At 42.4% G+C, this 19967-nt stretch overlaps 1 protein-coding gene across 2 annotated transcripts in view; it reads left to right on the top strand.

Moving 5' to 3' along the window:
* Positions 1-19967, top strand: part of LOC108628438 (rho GTPase-activating protein 20) — a 149822-nt gene that overhangs the window by 25222 nt on the left and 104633 nt on the right. For both annotated transcript variants that reach the window (XM_018030361.2, XM_018030351.2), the window contains exons 2-4: positions 11155-11344; positions 11425-11609; positions 19579-19624. In XM_018030361.2, the coding sequence (XP_017885850.1) occupies positions 11155-11344; positions 11425-11609; positions 19579-19624 (421 nt within the window). The remainder of the gene's footprint in view (positions 1-11154; positions 11345-11424; positions 11610-19578; positions 19625-19967) is intronic.

Genomic DNA, 19967 nt, shown 5'->3' with positions numbered 1-19967 from the left:
CGTTTTCCATCGTGTATTTACGTTCGGCTCGCGAAGGAATTATAACGCCGCGGAGGGAATTTCTCACGTGGCACGCGCGACTTTCCTTGCCTTGCCTTCCTTTGAAGTGTACCGTTATCGGCTACACGCCGCAGTCCAGTATCTCCTATGGAAATGATATCGTTGATAAGCTGCTCGATAGAAAATGTACCGATACCGTAAACTGTACTATGGGTCAATGATGCGAGTCTCGTTCCAAGATTTAAACCACTTGGATGAGAGATCCGTTAGTCTCGTGCTTGCACCGTTTCATATTTTCCGAGCCTTCCAATGAGAGTTTTATCTAAAACGAAATCGTTTTAATCTATCAAACATCAAGATGTATTAATATATGCAACTTGCAATGTGTGTTGTCTTAAGCAATATGCAATGTGCTTGCTTTTATATTTTGCACCTTTCTTAATATAAATTGCTTGTCTCTCCTTCCACGTTAGATTAGAATAGATAGATACTGAATACATCTTCTTATTTCTTGAATTCTTATTTGTTTCGTCGCGGACTCATATTGAATTTCTCTTCTCGGCAAGTGTACACCCACGCGTTTTCGATTTTCGATCACGTCATTCGAAATCCGAAATCGATTCCATAAAGGCGTCGACACCGTTTCGCGACATCGTCGTATGCTGCGTTTTCGGATCGAATGACGTGGAAAAAGTAGGCGCGCGAGACCAAACGTTCATGTTAATCACCGTTTCCCTGGTTTCGGTTCACTACCGTCATCGTCGATCAAGGGTAGATGTGGGTATTATTGCGGATGTGCCAGTTACTGTTGATACTTATCATTAAAAACAATTCATTTATGACCCATATATTATATTTAAATACACTATAAAATNACGAAATGAATTTTTTTCTTATAAAGCAATCCTTGAGCATTAATTAAAACAAAAAACTGTAAGCTTTCATTTATTTGCAATTTAAATCAATAGCTTCAAAGGTTAACCATATCTCTACTCCGCAAGTAATACCCATGTCAATCAATTTTTCTAATCGAACTTGAACTTTACTAAATACTAAAAATTTGCAAAGTGAACATTACTTGTTGTTTGAAATGTTTTTCGCCTCGAACTCCAAATTTAGCGAGAGGTCAGATTTTTAAAACGCAGCGAGGTCGGAACCTTGCCGATACCGTCGCAGAAATCCCGATAATTATGCTAATGCGAAACGGTGACACACACCGGCCGCGAGGGACATTAGAGGCTTGAAACAAGTGGGTGCCTCTACTTTCACCATTATCGTAACGGTATACTCCTGTATTCTAATTCCATTGCGTGTCATTGCTCCATGGTATCAGGTTCACGTACTCCTATATCTAATTATTATATTTGCTTCGTGATTCGCTTGCACTTTTCTAGACTCAGAACGTGCTTGGGGCATAACGTAGTTATTCACACGAAATTCAAATGACTGTCAGGATTTAATATTTACAAGTTTCGAACGAACGAACAAACAGTGATTTTAAATAGTCTCCCCCATTGGTCATTTGGCCGTGAAATAATCGTGTATAGATCGTTTTATAATGACGGAATAGAATAAATCGTTGACTTTCTAGAGAATCCCTCGCCTAGTGCAAACGATTTTGCAATACGTAGGCAGTGAAGGCTCGCAGTTTACAGAATGCCGACAGAGTTTTCGTGGAAACATTTAGCATTTTCACGTTGTTGTTGCGCAAAATCCGAGTCTCTGTTCCGAAAATTTCCATCTGGCCAGCCGTTCTTCCGATCGAGTTTTACGACTCCCGTCCATTTGCGAAATCGCGGTCGCGCCCTGTTTGTTTCCAAGGAAAGCCGATCTATATAAGCACGTGGCTCGTAGTCGCACGCTTCTATCATCGACCGTTCGAGCATTCGGTGCACGTTTCGAGAATTAATTGCCGTTGTCCGATTCAGTTTTGTAAAACCGTGAACGGTTTCCTCGATATTTTCAATTCCATTTCCAACCAGAACTCGATTCGTTTCCCTTGAAAAATGTATATTAATGGGGAATTATGAAATGTATTTCTGTGAATGAAATACATTTAGAATACACGAGGTTTTATAAAAATTTTCTGATACGATATAAATCCATAGATGGTCGATCTGCTATTTTTACACACTTGGATCCTTCGAATAAAGATTCCAGCACCGTTTTCGGAACGGGTCTTTGTACGGCTTGCGAAAGAAAACGATCACCGTATCGAGTGAATTCTAATCGTGTCTGCCAATTAAGTCGGAAACGAGATGCGATTACCGAAACAATTAGGTAATCGACGAGCGCTAGTAGGATCAATTAAAACCACCGTTCAACGCATGGTGCCGCGATGCGCAATTGCAATAAGAGAAGGTTGAGCCCGTGTTCGCGTTACTTTTTGCCGTGATACGTTCGGTCGGATAATCATTCGCGCAGAACAAGGCGCGGTAAAGCGAGACGCGTGATTTTTCAATTTCTCTTAGATCCAGGAACTAACCTTCTCTGTGACAATTTGAAAAAATTAATAAATTCTATGCCAGTGGGTTAGCCAAATCTGGTTTACAAGTATACGACTTTTGGTAAACGGTTTTATTAAGTCTAATATAGGATAAAACAATAGTAAATGAAGAGCGCATATTTAATTCACTGGATTCTGTACTCTAGACACAAAGAAAGGAATGCAATTTACAATTCAAGAGTATATGTTGATAAAAAATTCATTTGTAAATAAAAATAAAGTTACGTGACGAATTCATTGGGAAATGCATTTTTCTAAGGTACATAAACTTTTGGGATTGACGAAGCATTGAAATTTTAACAGTTACCAGATATTATATTAACAAAACACTGTAGAAAATTTTAGAAATTCTGCGAACCTATTAAAAATGATATTACATCTTGATTTCTTATGTCTGATGAAGAACTTTGACTTTATTTATCAATAAAGCAATTGTTCTACTATTATTTTTTAATTCTTTTTCTTCCACGTCACTGTATTGATTAACAACTTTTTGCCAAAGATTGTATACCGAAAAGAAATGAAAGATAATATTCTGGTTATGGACGATCGGGAACAAACGAACTGCTCGCAAGGTGCAGTGTTTGCACGGTCACGGAATAGACTATCATAAACGCTGTAGCTGGAGTCGTAAACGGACGAAGTTTACGTCCACTCGCGGGTCTGTTTGCCGTGTAAATTCGACGCGCGACACCGCCTTAAAACTTGTCCCGTCGTTTCAGGAAGCTGACTTTTATCGGATGAAAAAGTAATAGCGTACGTTGCTGAAATTCGCGAAATGATAGACGATTCGTTTACATACGATTCGTAGACTCGAACGATCGTCGTTGGATTCGCACGATAGGATTGATCATACGCGATAGCGTCCGCAAACAGAGGCGTGTATCTCTTGAAGGAGCGCGAGGTGTTTGTCGAGGAACGATTATTCGGTAGATTATCATCAAGGCTCTCGTGCTTTTGTACAAAGTCTAACGCGTACGACCGATGTATTTACACGGTTTTAACGGTGCAGTTTCAATCGTAAATCATGCCACGAGAAAAACAGGAGAAAAACCGAACGGATCTAATCTATTATTGCAAGCCGTTTATGAATCCTTGAGACGCTTATAGTTTATCGAAAAATCTAGTAACTATAGCGACTGAAAGAGACGTACTATAATCATACAATAAACAATGAACAGATATAAAAGAGAGTATATAAAACTGACGTTGAGTTGAAATTATTCATTAGAACATCAGAAAGTTCATATTCTTAGAACGCTTGATTAATTTATGCGGTTTACAATACGTCTGAAGACTTGAAAGCGGCTACAGATTTTTTTCAAGTGGTCGGTCGAGTCGCCTGACACACGCGGAACCACCCACGCGAATCGTCCTTCCCGACAGCTCGTTTATCTCGCCTTTTTCGCTCCGAGGATCATCCTGCTGACCTAGAGAGTCCGAGTGGGCGTTTCCTCTTTTTTTATTTACCGTTTTTATCCGGACGACAATTAATGCAGGCGTCGCATCGCCTTGACTCTCGAATGCCAGCGTCGCTTGTCGCCGTTTTGCCTCTCCTCTCGGTACGCGTCTGGAATCAGAAACGGCCCCTCGGTCACACCGATGAGGAATTTCGTTGCCTAAACTTAGGAAGCACCTTGTACCGCGAAAAATCTATTTGCGACCGGGCGTATTGAGCAATGCAATTGGTTACGGGGTTCGGGTTCCAGGAAATTTGCTTTCGACGAGATCAGTGGCCCCTCATTGGGTCATGCAAATTTAGACCGAACGCCTATTCTCGAATCGAGCATAGAGAAGGGGATCTATGTACGTCAAATTGTACGTAACTACGACGATAATGCCGACTCAGCGGCTTCCACTCGCGCCGGGCAATCGAACACAGAACCAATTGAAATCATTTATCTTGGCGTCCATTCGGCCTTGGTTTATCGACAATCCACGGAGTAGAAACTGTCTGGCTAAAATATTCATGAATCACGCATGACAGCAATATCAAAGAGAAGTAAACGTAACAGAAGGTTCATAGAAATTCACGGTCTATTTATTAGAGAATTAAACAGTGGACTTCATACACGATGTGTGAATTGGATCTGTGAACTTCGTTGAAATCGTAAAGATAATCATCCCACGCTGTTAGTCCGTTCGGTCACGTTAAAAAGTGGAGGAAACGTGAAGATGAAACGTGGCCAAGGCGGTTGCATGTGCGGCGAAACCGGGTCATCTGCCTCCGGCAGGATTTTACTATTTTTGAACGTCGCGTTCGTGCCATCTCCGCGTCGTATCAATTATTCAAGTAGAAAACGAGTTTCAGTCGGTGTAGAAAACGCGAAAGCAATCTCACATTTTATTATACGTGTATCAGCCGGTCTTTTGTGCGAAACAATTCTTAACGGCTTCATTGTGAACGGCACAAAGCGTAAACAGTCATTAGAAGCTTTAACCTCGACAGTCAACTAGCGGAAATACCGGTGAATCTGCGCATCCTGTCGCAGCTTTCTACGCTGGACAGAGTTCATTGTTGCTCCGTTATACCACGAATTTTTTAGACAAAACGATAAGAACAGTTCCTTTTTGATACGCTCGCGTCATCACTTGATGATTGCCCTCTTCGGATGATTCATGCAGTTTCAAGCAATCTTTGTCTAATAGATTGCAGGACCTTCAATGTTTCCATTGTTCGGTCCACTTGTTCGTTAGTTTGCATATTCTTATTTAAAGTAGGATTTTCAGAAGACAATGTTTAAATACAGATTTTGTTATTCTAATTTCCTGTTGATATTCTATTAAATGCATTTCTTATATTTTCTGCATATTCAGTTTTCTAATCATGCATGAAATCTGCAGCCTGTATAGAAAATTAAATAACAGAATAGAGAGGGAAATAAATGAAAGCGATTAAGGATCGACATAAATTTTATTACAGAAGAAACATTTTTATCGTATCTCCATGAGTGGAATTAAATATGGTGCATAGAAGTCGTTTGAAATTCCGCGGCGAGGACGATTTCAGGTGGAATAGTTTTCGAATGTATAATGCAAGGCGCATCAGATGAGGGTTCGCGCGTTGAATGACGATTTTTCGTTTGACGCGAATTCTCACGAATCAGGGTTCCATTCGTCGTGGTGGCAGCAGGCCGATTCGAAAGGAACGGAGAGCAGACTGTTCGACGAATCGGTCCGCTCTAGCATGGGCGAGACCTAGAACAAGCTTGCACCGAGCACACATGCACAAGCTCTGTCTCCACGTTCACACGCTTTTTTGCGTGCACGCGCGTGTCGGTAGCTTTCAGACCATACCGGTGTCACATGTGTGCTACACGCCACGCTCGACCAAGTGTTTGCCAAGAAACTAGCTACGCCTGTTCTCGGATTAGATACCGAGAGAATTCAGAAAATGATGTTGTACAAGTTGGTCCACGCATTTTTCACGGATAACGTTTATAGATGATACGAATTGGAAATAAATACTACAGAGAATCTCGTGCAAAAGTTTCATAGAAATGATCGAGGAGACGCGAGAGGATTTTATAGATTGACGAAATCTTTCGATTTTTCTAATCGTAATACTTGCTTAAATAAATGAATCATTTGTTGTACGCAATTATCCACGCGTTTATTGTCACACTGCATTTCTGTTCGATAGAATTGAACGATTGTCCCTATTTAATAATTTATTTATTTATTTAAACCGTTTCTCTGTACTGGACAGGACTGGAGACGGAAGGCTCCTGGGCGAAGCCCGTTCAGCCTTTTCCGCTCTGTACAAAACTTTCAACTCTTCTATTTAATAAGTCATTATTGATACGCAGTTTCTTAAGATTAGACGATTTTATCGAAGCAATCGTATCTCTCTTTACGCGTTGGTACATTCCTGTTCGTAGGATATAGGCGTGAGCTATATATACTTACTTGGAACGGCCTTCGTTCCCCCGGTCGCATGACAATCATACCTTCCAATCCATTATTGGCAGCCAGTTATTGGGTAACGACGTTTTGGCAAGCGCACGTGTTCGATGCACTTGCCGAGACAAATTGCGATACGATAAACTGACTTTAATTGCCAATATCGAGCGTGTCGATCTCCAACCCTTTCTCTGTTCGGGATTACTTATTGAAACAATTTGTCCCGGCCAATTTGACAGCGTGACGGTCTTAAATAACGGCTGACACGCGCACCGGTCACTTTCTTCTAATTCGAGACCCTAATCGAATAATTGACCAATGATGTAATTCTTCGAATTGGCAAAAATTGGCCTCGTGCCTCGAAAAACATCTTACGACCAGCCAGACGGAACGACGCTACATCATTTAACTCTTGTAAAAACAAACGGGATTAGCTGAACATTATGTGATAAAATTATTTGTATCGTTTTATTTTAATAATTGAAATAACGTTCATACAATTCACATATTTCATTTATTAATTCATACGCCAAATTATGTAATATTTGATACAGTGTTCCATTTGCGAAAGATATACAATTTTATTGAAACTGTCCTTGGCTTGTTACAAGATTAAGGGGCCTTACCAGTGTGACCGCCAAAAATTTAGGTCATTTTTAGGAATTTTTTTTAAGAAAAGTATTCTATGGAATTTTTTTAAACTTTATGTATGTATTTGTCTATAAATAAATTGTGTAAAATAATTTTTTCGTACAAAAATAACTAAAGGCGACCAAGTTATCTCCCGAGACGCCAAAAAAGTGCCTCAATTGCTGACATCATACAGTAAGGTAGAAATTCGATTTTTTTTAATTTCACACTGGTAAGGCCCTTTAATTATAAGATGAAATGAATGATTCGCTATAATTCTTTAATTAAAATTGTGTAACACGATCGTCAATGTGGAATATTTGTCACGGCTCCTGTGAACCCTAATCACTCGGTAACATGAAACAATTTGATTGTACATCAAACCGTGGAAGTTGGATAACGAATTGTTGGTTGCGAACGGGATTATCTCTGGTTACCCGTGACGCAACCGATGCGAAAACGAGAGGAGGCTTACGTCACGCTCGGTTCGCGCGCGGACAGAAAAGAAAAGCGTATCGCGGAAACTTTAATCGAGCTTGAAGCTGGTAATCGGCAGGGTGATTAATGGCCCCTTCGTCTCAAGTTCGCAGTTGCGAGGGTTGGAAATTAATCGACGCCGTTGCATCGTCTACCAGGCTGCTCTCTTCCGCCTTGGAAAAGAATGACCCGGCTTGTGATCGATGTAACGACGCTCATTGTCCCGTAATGAGCCTGGGAGGGACAGGATGCTGCCTGTAAACGCATCAATTGTTGCAAAGAAAACTGGAGCTAAACGTGCTTAGCGGTTCATAAAAAAAATTTCATACATTAATTGACATAATGATTGATATAGTAATTGATATAATATAATAGAATGAATCATTTGCTGAATCTGAACTGAGTCCAAAAAAGTGAAAATTACTTCATTTTTAGTAAACATTTTACATGGCGTTAACATAGCAGTTTTAAGTGGCTTACATTTGGTAGTGCAGAAGATGACAAATAGGAGTTTGGTTTGTTTAAACGGTGCTCGTTCTACGTAACCACGTATGATAAAGCGGAATCCGATTAAGGTTAATGGAAAGGGATTTAATGAAAATATACAGAGGTTGTACGAGGGGGGGTAAGAAATCACGCATACTCAACGCGAAGAATGAAAGTTTGCGAGGCAATTAGAGGCAATTTCCGGTCGACAGGGGCGCGCGATGATTCGCGACGGTGCGAGCAAGCGTTCGTCGGTCGTGTTTCTCTCGAATACCGGTCGTGAACCGTGAAAAGAGACAGCGATAGTCGAACCTTCTCGACTTGTAATTTCGTTCCTGTCCGCCGAGTGATACATTAAAAAGAGCAACGCTCGATCGTTAGCCTAAAGTTCTGTATCCACTTATATGTATGGTATCACGTGTGATTGATATACGGAATGAGTCAACAAGAACTATCATTTAAAATCATAAAACTTATTAATTTTATTTAGAGATTTACTGAAACGCAGAAGTACTATTCGATGGGGTCCGTCGAATAGAAAATTCATGTGCAGCCTCTCGTAATGAAATACGAGAATAATGATTTGTTACGTGTGATTTATATCGAATGATGCAACGGTTTATTAAACGAGGGAACGGTGCAAGTGTGTAGGTAAGTTAATATTATCATCCATAAAGTGGGATCGCGTGTATCTGGTTCGTACCAAATGTTTAATTACAATATTAAGGCGAGCGAGCGGCGGTTGTAAAGCGTCTGGTTTTGTCCGAATAAGGCCGGTTTAAAGGGTGTTCGCAGCGAGGATGCTCGCTGTGTACTCGTATTTCGCGCCAATTTATAATCTTGCTCGGGTGCAGCGGTGTTTCACCTCGGCAAAGAGAGAAAGGCCGCGGAACACGCCGGTTTACGCGCGGCGGGGGTGGCGGAGGGCGACGAAAACGAAGGAATCGAGTGGAAGGACTCGCGAGTCCTTCGCGATCGAACGGGATGAATGGGAGGGAGAGACATCGGACCGGTATAATTATGCAATTTAGATTCAGCTTTACGATTCCGGTTTCGGTTTATTAAGAGCGAGAGTTCGTCCCCTCGAGAATATATCCACCGCGAAAAAATTTTTTACTTCAACGAATCACCAAATATCGATTTTATATAACACTATTATGGCAATTGGCAATAGAGGATTTTTATGATACGTTAATGGCGATCAATTGAAAAATCCATTTCACATTTAAATTTCATTGCAATACGCGTTCGCTATTAATAATTCAGTATAAAATATTGTATCGATCATTACACGTAACGCTGTATCAATTACTGTGTCAGTTGTTGCGTCGACTATTATACGAAACGTTGCATGAAATATTGTATCAACTTGTATAATAGTGTTTACGTCTGTTACGATGTAAATGGGTTCGAAGTTCTCGGTATCTGCTCATCGCAAATGAGAATCCGAGATCAATCATAGTTTTCTAAGGATGTTGCTTGTTTATATCCTTTCTAAAGAAACGCGATAATGTAGTAGCAGGAACGTGGTAATAACGCTATGAAGAAGAGATTGAGAATAATACTAACTGCTATCGAAGAAACTGAATCCTTATCCCGTGCGCCCATCATCCTTCGAGCCTTTTGGAATTTCCTAACGGTTCACGCAATAAGAGACGTGTGACGTCGCTCTATTCGATAATCGGCGAGAATGCGGTTCTCGGTTGAAGTAAGTAAGTACCCTGGAAGCGGGGAATGCGCAAATGGGACGTAGAACAAATGTACCGAATTCCTGAATGGGGCGTACGCCAGGAAAAAAGATTTTCGATTATGATTAACGGTACAGGTGGAACGAGCACACTACCGGATTCTTAAGAACTGATCTTATCGTACATCTCGAGATCAATTGATCCTCTTGATCCTCAAGCATCCATTATTTCTAAGTTCAAACGTATCCTATGTAATTAGAGTCGTAACACGAGTTTATGATAATTATATCGTATCTAGACGTAAACTATATTATGTACCAGAATAACTTCGCGTGGATTTTTAGATCAATATTTAAACACATACATGTTTTTTAAAACATGCTTTTATTTAACGGAATTGTCGTCATTTACTTCAGAATTTTGTTTTTGGAAAATGAAGTAATCGCCCTTTTGATATCAGCATTCTTCTAATTTTCTAATGAAAAAACCACATATTTCCGGTACCTGATAGAAGGTCAGAAGTGAAATGCACGTTGTGTTTCATTTTGCATGAAAATCTCCTGTTTGATTATTACAATTTTGCTTTGATACAAATACAGAAATGACGATGGTAAAAGGGGGAATTAAATAATCCTTAATTCTTCATTATGCAAGCGGTGAGGTTTACGAGTACTGCTATCAGAGGGTTTGCATACCCCTGATCTAGTTGGTGGTTGGGAGGCGTTCCGAGAACAGCGATTAGGAGGATCGGCGCACGATGTCCGTGTGTAAGCCAGCCGGGGCTATCGTCGTAAAATGAGATTAAATTGCATTGTTCGGCCCGTTACATACTGTGCTCGGCGATAATTGCCACGGCGCGTAGAGTTACCCGCGAGGTCGCGGGTTAAGCGCGAAACAAGTTACAATTTTCATCCGAGATTCAATGCTCTCGCTCGATTAAACCTCGATTAAACCTGTTGCTGGAATTCGTCGAAGGCGTGGATCAAACGAACCGTGCAGCGCATGAAAACGTAATCATTGCGCTGTGGACTTTTATGCAAAGCGTTCGTAATGTCGGTTTAAAAAATTCAATCTAGATAAGAATTTCTTTTATTCTTTTCTTTCTTTATTTATTGACCATCATCCATACTGTATTATCTGTTTGAGACACAGATATCATGTCGAATCATTTCGTGATCTAAGCATCAGGAAAGAATTCGACAAATTGAGACTGTTTCGATCCTGACCTCGTCCCAAGGTTTACTTTTTACGATCTGCTGCGCCTTTCCCTAATAATTAGGATGTTTCGCATGCTTTTGCCTCGAGGACACAGAAATGGAGCAGTTTTATTTCATGCATTCATGAACTATCAAAAACAACATGCAATGTACTTAAAAAAAAATCACATTTTGCAATTCATAAATGCTTTATTTACATAAAAATTCGGGGAACATAGTTAGAAGTAGGAATTATTTATATTTCCAGTTGCCTGGCGTGTCTCCTGGGCCAATTTCAGCCGTGGTCTCCACGGTGGTATTGAAATACCGAGTATGCAAGCCTAGATTGTTGCTCGCTGGTTCTAGAGCAGAAGTAGATCCCGCTGCCGATGTGGGGCTCTTTCACGGGGAGATACTGCTGATCGAGGACTCCGCGAGACAGTACGATCCAAAAGGAGGTGAGTTTTCATTCATGACCAGAAATTCATTAAAAAAGAAATAATAGACTTCGGTAAAATTCGTGGTTCTATTCCTACAGACACGGATAGGAGATACAGAGCCACGGAGAAGCTGCTGCATGCAGAGGAAGAGTACCACGAAACCCTCTGCAGCGCGAAAGAATTGTATGCGAGGCCACTGGCGAGGAACTACCCCGAATTTCACGATGACATCTTTCAACCGCTCGCGGACCTCTCGGTGGTCACTTTGGAACACTGCCAGAGGGTGAGTCGAGTTTTAAGCAATCTATCAAATTGGGGAAGAGTAAAATGAGGAGTAATTGATTGAAGATCATTAGATCGAATTTAGAGGTAAATGAATGAAAATCGCGTTTGAACAGCAGGTACTTTCAATGTTCGAATACGATAAACGATCTAGGGTTCAAAGTTCATGTGAAGTTACGTAGTCGAATCGTCGAACAGAAGACAGTAGGTATCTTCTTATCGACGACTGTCTGATTGAGAGCCTTTGTGGCGAGATGGCGGCACTCGAATCCGAGCACGCGTTCAAGTTCGTTCGGCACCTGTTACTTCGTCACGTTGCCTTTCTCTCGCGCGTGTCGCAATTCCGATTTAACTCGTTCGGGCATCGCGTAACCTTTTGCGAAACGGAATTCCAGATGTGCCCGCGCGAACATCCCAGATAAAGTTGTCGCGTTCCTAAATCGTGTCACCTGTCGAAACTTGTGAATCCGCGCAGTGCTCGTGTTCGGACCTTATGCTCTCTCGGCCATTGAGAACCTCGTTGGACAGTGTCCTGTTAGCCGGCTTTCTCGAATTAACTTCGACAACGTAAACAATGAGGGAGAATGGCCAGAAGGTAAGATTTGCACATGGCTCAAGTTAGGTTAGTGCTCGCGGTTCGCTCGCGCGGTGTTTTGACTGAAAACAGCGTGGGGAATATCGGTGATAAGGGGATCGTGCCCGAGGCCCGATGAACGTGTTTTCTTAGGGCTGACAATAAAGAGAAGATAGGATGGGTGTCCTTCGGGATGTAAACACAAAGCTGCGCCGGCGAAGCTGGTTAACGAGTCGGGATGAACGATGACGGTGGTTAGCACCCTCATAAATATTGACTTTTACAAGACGCGCGCCGGGCTGCAACGAGCGCGGGTATGCAACAGCCTCGTAAAATGAAAAAGCCTCGGCTCTTCGCGAGAGAACTGAGAGAGATCCGAGGCTCTCGCAGGAAACACGCCTACCTTCTTTATTCCGCGCGGGGTACTTTGATGGTCATCAATAACGCGAGTACCAATAGCGCAAAAAGCATGCAAATACCGCGCTCCGAGCTTCGTTCCTGATAAATCTCAACGACGAATATTATAATCGCCGATCTCTCTGGGGCGAATATTAATTAAGTATATCGTCACTTTTTCCAATCGTATTTGCATACGCCCCCGGCTTTGAACGTCGCGATAAAACTTAATATAACGTTTGATAGAATTTTTGATACAACGATTAGACTGCATTTATAACAGAGGGGGAGGGGAAGGAAGGGGGATTGAGAGAGTAGCGTGGCCAGAAAATTCATTTAACCCACTCTCACTTTTCTCAAATGAGACGCAGGAGACTCATCGCGGTCCACGGGAAATCACCGGTTCGCGATGACGCTTTCACATTCTCGCGTCCCGGCAAAAACGGGCTCCGCACGAATACTATGTATATTACCCTCGGGTAACGACGATTGCTACGATGTAACCAAATATGAACTTGGCTCGGCATTTATTACCGCAGCCTTCTTCGACGCGTCAAATAAATCTCAACTTTCTTGTTGCAATAATATATTCACGTTTCGAGCCGAGACTAATTAACTCGTCGTACTCTTCCGTAAGTAAAATCTCAAAGAGAGTAGACGCAAGGGTCGAACGTTGGAATACCTGGCATTGGATTTATGTAGTACTCTTTGACTATGTTTTCGGACAGGGTTGGAAAATAAATAGCGGGGTGTTAGAGACAGGAGAGGCAGGGCGTTGGTTCGAGTTGTCGCATTCCCATTACGAGCGCAGGTGCGCTCCGTTCAACTGCTATGACCGCGTTGCTTCGGATAAAAACGTAATTTACGGACGTACGGGCGTAGAACGAAAAAGAGAACCGGAGAAAGGTATGAAGAAAGAATTTCTCCTCGAAATTCTACCAGTTTCGAGGAAGAGGTGAACAACGGCGAAACGAACAGAAGGAAAATCCTTTGAGTGAAACAGAGAACACTGGAAAAAAGTTTTTGATCATCTTAATGTGCGCGCTATTACTACAGATTGAGTTTGGGGTCGAAATGTACAAATTTTGCAACTTTCAAGAAAATTCGTTTCCTGTCACCCTGACCCTCTCCTTGAAAGAAGTAAAAATAGGAATAGAGTTTATAGTTTTATATAGTTCTTCGCAGGTGCATTCAAATTTTGTGCGATTCATCCGTCTGTCAGTTTATTACATAAAAGGTTTTTGCCAGACGTAATAGGAGGAAGCGAAGGTGATTCTTTCTCGAATACGCGTCTCTCCTTGTTTGAAAGGGAGAAAAACAGAGGAAGAGGTCTCCCTCGCCTTCCAGGTGCGCGATTGCTTCTAATTGCCCTGGCCCCGAGGTGCTTCCAAAGTGAAATTGCTCCGCGGCAGAGGAGACCGCGCGACAACCAGCCGGAATAAAAAGGGTTTACAGGGAAGCGTTGCTCGTGCTCCGCTTCAGAAACCGCCTGCGATTCGAAGCGTTTTCACTAATTAACCTTCGGTCGAGGTTTTGCGTCACTCCGAGTCCTTCTCTCTCTAAGCTTCAGCTTTGCTCGCGATTGCTACTCGCGTTCACCTCGATTGCACAATGACCAGATGAAATGAAGCATTTAGATTCTCCGGTTAAGAATGGGTAATCAGGGCCTTACTTACGTTTATCGCTTGTAACGAGAGTAACAGTCTCCCAGCTTGCCGAGTTCTGCTAACAAACCGGACGTTCACGATCCAATTTAATAGTTATGGATGCTAATTACACCGGTGATCGTTGTAATCGGAAGAGAGTAGATAAGCAATTGTCGAGGGGGATATCTCGGTATAAAGTTCGAAGGATGGGGCATTAAGATAGTCGCGCATTCCGGTTCGTATGGAAAAGAGGAGAATGGCTGGAAAATTAATTAAGTGGCGTGCGATCATCCGACAGCGCGTACATTATCGCAGAGAGATCAAAGAGTTCTCGGGTACCGACGCTTTCAGCCGGGTCCCCCTTCGTCACCTTGATCACCGCCACTCGGTGAATGGAGTGGTCAGTAATGGCGAACGAGCCCCCTCGCGGAACGTAATTTTATTCGCATTAGGACGTCGTCCGTCGATTCGATCGCCCCCTCTCTTTTCGATTTCGCGAGGGGGGGAAAAAAAGGGAGACGAACGAGTAGAAAGTAGAGCAGCGAGATGTGTCCAAGCACGGTTTAACGAGGGAGAAAAAAAAGAGGGGGGCGAACGTGCCGCAGGAAAGTGGATGATCGGCGTGGCATTTTGTCGGGAAAGTAGATACCGGATCGCCCGGAATGGTTTCGATTTCATCGGGAAGGGTCTTATTTTTTTTTTTTTTAACAATCGCTAGACCGGACGTGTTCTTGTTTAATTTTTGCCCGAAGTCGTCCGACTCCCAATTATTTTCCACTCTCTTCCGAATTGCAATTCCTCATTAAAAATGTATAAATTTTTATTTTGATTAAATATCAGTTAAAGTATGTCGTTTTAACTTGTGAGATTCAGACATCTGATCGAAATCCTTTAGAATATTCTAAACAGTAATGAATTTATTTACGCATAGAGTAGATTGTTAAATGAACGATTCCCGTATTTTTCCTCGAATACGTATAATTAATAGTACAATATGGCCGAGCGCGAGAAGGGTACAGACTGGAAGAAAGTTTCTCACGTTGCGAGAGGAAGTAACTCTCGGTCAATTTGCAACGCGAAGGGAAAGAACGCGTCTACTATTAATTTCTTGGTTCCTTCGTACAAAATTGCAAGCCAGCCAGCCAGTCCAGCCGGCCGGACCGCGTGTGTATTCATCACGTCGTACGGACCTGGCAAGTTTAATACCAGCGATTTCTGCCTCTCTTCATCTACGTCCTATCCTCTCGACAATGTAATTCCATACGCGAATTATGTGTAACACGCTTGACAAGCCTTTCAATGTGAAGCAACACCGGTACAAGATAAAAATTGTATGGTATCAGTTGGAGTATACAATATCTGGATTGAGTTTGCTCGTTTTTGCGAGTTTTTTCATTGCGTTATCTTCAGTTTTCCTGTAAGTGCATCTTAATATCAAGCTGCAATCTTTTAATCTGAATTCAGATTGTACATTTTACTTTTGATGTTATTGTATATTACGTATTATGCTTTCTTCATATCTTGAAATTTAATCCTCCTACAAGTGCGTAGAATCTGCATTTTGTTAATCAGCTTGGGAGTTCCCTTTTAGCGACATTCGTATCTTCTCGGGGGCGTTGAGAGAATAACACTTGATGATAAATACCCGAATCCGGATGTTCAATCGTTTCGCCTGCATCGCTAATGGGACCAGTTTTCGCTATCAATTTCTAATTCCTTCTCGCCTCGCGGTAGATCCTTCGGGTCCCAGCGAATTCAATAGAATCCACTATCGAGCTTAATCGTTTAAATTAGCGAATTTGTCACTGTCACCGTACAATCGCCGTTTTAAATAGGTACAACTGTGTTACTTTTTATCATACTATTTTCCCTTCTACAGATTGATAAGTTCTTTTGAAAGCTTACAAGAACGCAGTCGCTGTTTTAGAAATGGAACTCGTTCTTTTTTACGATGTTATTTTTTTCTACTGGCGATTCGTCGTAGGGTTTACGAGGGTCGCCCGGCGAGGGCAGGTGATCGATCAAAGGTGGTCCGATCTTTCCAGAACCGCGAGGCGCGCTCTTATCCCGGACGGGAGAAAGTGCGTTTCGTGGTTCGCCGAGTTGTCCTCGCCCGAAGGTTTCGGTAGCCAGATGAATCGCGAAATGTGTTACGTCCGACGGAAGAATACCTTCGTTAACGCGTCTTGTCGTTAACTCCTGCTAAACGTGCGACTTGCGCAACCGTGAAATCGCGCTCGTACGTGGCGGTTGATCGACTCAAGGGCCGAGCAAGCTGTGATCGGGATCGACTCGTGATAAATTTTATCAATATCGCATTATACGTCGTGAGAGTCCTTGAAATTCGAAGCGCGTTCGGTGGTCCGTTCGATTCGATTCGTCGCGGTAGCTCGGCTTCTTTACGACGGTGAAACGATGATCGAGGAGGCTCATCAAAGATAATAAACGCGGCTCGGGTAACCGGTGTTCGACATGTACCGGCGCGAGAAGAAAGAGAAAGAGAGTTTTTTCAATCGAGAATCTACTTTCTCCGTACGCACACGCGCAACCTCCTCGTTAGCGAATGGTCGCGTCGTTACCTCGGACGGGAGAGATTTACGCGCGACCCACGTGGTCCTACGCCCCTGGTCGCCGATTCATGCGCTGGTACCGGAAGTATTCTTTACGTGTCTCCCCTCGACGCGGGGAGCAGTGTCAACAAGCGTCACTGTAAGTGTGTAACACGAATGCTCGAGAAAGCAAAGAAACGAGAATTAATTGTACGCGGTTGTTCCTTAAAGTCGTTTAGCTGGTACGGTGTCAATAAATGAATCTTAGAAGCTGATAACACGTGTGTGGCGCATAGATAACGAGATTCTAGTAAGACGTTTCGAAATTAGGACTGCCGTAAAGATTATTTTCTTTACACTTTCGCTAGGACGGGACGATAAACGCGTAGAGCGTAGTCGTAAAGAAGCCGCGCTCCGTTGATTAGAGTACAAGCTGATCAAACTGAAAAAAGGAGAAACAGAGAGAGAAGGAGAGGGAGAGAGTGAAGGTGCTGCGACGGTGTAAGATATTGCGTCTCAATATCAGGTGATAAAAGTGGCAATCATGGCCGGGCTAAAAATTCCCCGGTAACCCAATTATAAATCCTCTTACTCTCGTCGTCGGGTATTAATAAAAAGAGTTGTTTATCGGTTTAATAACGCGCACCTTGCAATTATTTATGGCGAAATTGGATCACGGAGTTGGAAAACCATCATTTGCATAAATGGAACATGGAAAACTTATCGACGTCGTCGTTCACCGTGTCAGGGGGTATCCCGACGCAGGTGCATCTTCGTTTATCGATCTTCGATCTCGCGAGGGATCTTTATAGTAGAGAGACTATAAAATAATAATAGGTGGCTGAAGACGCCCACACGCCCTAATAACATTCTGAACTGTTTTTTTTTTTCTTCTCTCAAACGCTCCGAGCGTACTGAGATGGATGCGTGAGATTCAAGGGATGATTGCTGTCGTGGTGTGTAATTAAAACCGCCTCCTACGCGAAGAGGAGGAGAGAAAAATTGGACACGCTGGATTCCGTAATATCCTGTGTAATCGGTGATCGCGATTTTCTATCGCTGTCCCACGAGCAGTGATATTAAAGATTTCTGAAAAAAGTGTATTGGACACTTTAAATTAAATTAATTAATTAAAATACATTATGGACAATTTCTTGGAGTACAGCGAAGGAGTATAAAACTTCTGGATGATGGTGTAAGCAATATTCAGCCCAGTAGCTCGGGACGGGGAATAAAGCCGATGGGAGGTTTAATGAGAAGGTTGTGGCTACATTCTTTCTTGTAAAACCGATTTATAAACTTCGTCGGACGGTCTAGGAGGCGCGTCTCATGAATATGAATAATTCATAATTAATCTAGGATTGGGTCTTCGCTGGGGGAACGAATGGATCACGGCGTATGTACGCTTGGCTTCGCCTTGGCGCGTACATAATGCGATGCATAAATGCATGGCCGCATGCACCATGTGCGCTTAGATGCTATCTGACAATAAGAAACGCATCGACACGCCGCGACGTGACAATGCAATGTCGCCCCGTGCCCCTCTCTCTCTATACGCGTCCCTTTTTTCAATTTACTCGCCTCATCTCGCTGACCGAGCACCCTTCAGTCAATTCCAAAGAATAATATCGAAGAATCGTTATCTTCCATCGATACGTACTGATTTCGAATCCCTCTTCATCTTCTTCGTATAAATCCTGTGTTCAATGAAAGTGGTCTTCGTATATAAATTATAATACTTCTTTTATTTTATTATGATATTTTTAAAGGTATGAACTTCCGAAAAGTGCAAGAAAAATTTCGATTCTTTTAAAGTTTCACACTGGTGAGGCCCCTTAATAATTGATCGATCATATGTATAATAGAATTCTGAAAACAGAGGTGGACACTGGTTTATCTACACGTCCTGTACTCGAGAGATCCGTCAGGAGAGGCCTCGAAGCTTTTCGGTAGATTGATCGTGGGACATTTGTAAGAGGTGAAATAATCATGAACGCCCACGCGTTGGTAACTTGTCCCATCGGATGAGATATACCGCGTAGGTTTATGACTCAGTCATAATTCTAGGTCGGCTTTTTAAGGTACGGATAAGAAACAAGGTTGACGACCCTGAGACTTTTTCTCCCTCGTTCATTTTCCACGTTCCATTCGTTCGCCGCGGCGCACGTGCGCTTCCTAAAATCGTTAGTAGAACACGGGATATAGAATCGGATCGCCTCGGTTGGACGATTGGTCAACGCAAAACGCGGCAATTAAACCTCAACAAATTGCTCGTTAGCGGGTAACCTGCGCTTGGTATCGTAGGTACAGAGGCGAGCAATTTTATTATGATTACACGGTGTCCGTGATAGATACGTATTCGTAGCTGGAAGGCAATTAACCGAGCCCGTCGTCGATAATCGGCGCGCGGCGCAGCATGATCCGAAAGAAGTCCGATAAATATTTTTATCATTTCGGTCGCGCGGCGACCGGGTTTGTTTAAAGAAATGCTAATATACGGACCCGCCGGCCACCACCTGTCTCCGTTTTTATTTACGCAACTTTCTCTCGATTTTACGGCCCCGCTACGAATCAACCATTAACGTATCGTTGATACTCGCTGAACTCAGATCTTCACCAATTGTAACGGATTAGTAGCAGAGATCCTTTAGGCTACTTTTAAGAGCATTTACATATTTCCTCTGCATTCAATACATTCTTCAATCAATTGTACTCTGTCTATTACGTATAATTCCTTGCAACTTTCCCCGTTTCTCTCATACTTTGGGCGTCGTGTTTGATCAGTTCTGTTTTGTTTATTTCCAGATTCGTAGAGGCCTCGAGACTTGGGATGGCGACACTTTTAAGCCGAGTGAGTAAATAATCTCTATCTACGATCTTGTTACATTAGATGACAATGATATGCTTGCGGATTTTCATACGAATCAATTGAAAAACTGTACTTCAGATATTCTGTCGTTTGAGCACCGCACATGCATTCAGCGTCTTTATATCTATTTTCTACAAGTACACAAAATCTGTAGTCTAATAATGATAAATTAGTATGAAAGCACGCGAACCCACATTGGTCTACATTCAACGATACGCACGTAGATGGAAGTGATAATTAATTAAACGCTGGTTAAACGAGATAATTTACTGGAAGCTTTGATAGCAGACGCTATCAAAATCAGCGATCTCCCGTAATTTATTCG

The sequence above is a fragment of the Ceratina calcarata genome, unplaced genomic scaffold (genome assembly GCF_001652005.2).
Source record: "Ceratina calcarata isolate Rehan_Ccalc_2016 unplaced genomic scaffold, ASM165200v1 scaffold127.2, whole genome shotgun sequence".
Taxonomy (NCBI): Eukaryota; Metazoa; Arthropoda; class Insecta; order Hymenoptera; family Apidae; genus Ceratina; species Ceratina calcarata.
The sequence above is the reverse complement of the archived record's forward strand: the minus strand, read 5'-3'. Positions and strand labels throughout refer to the sequence as shown.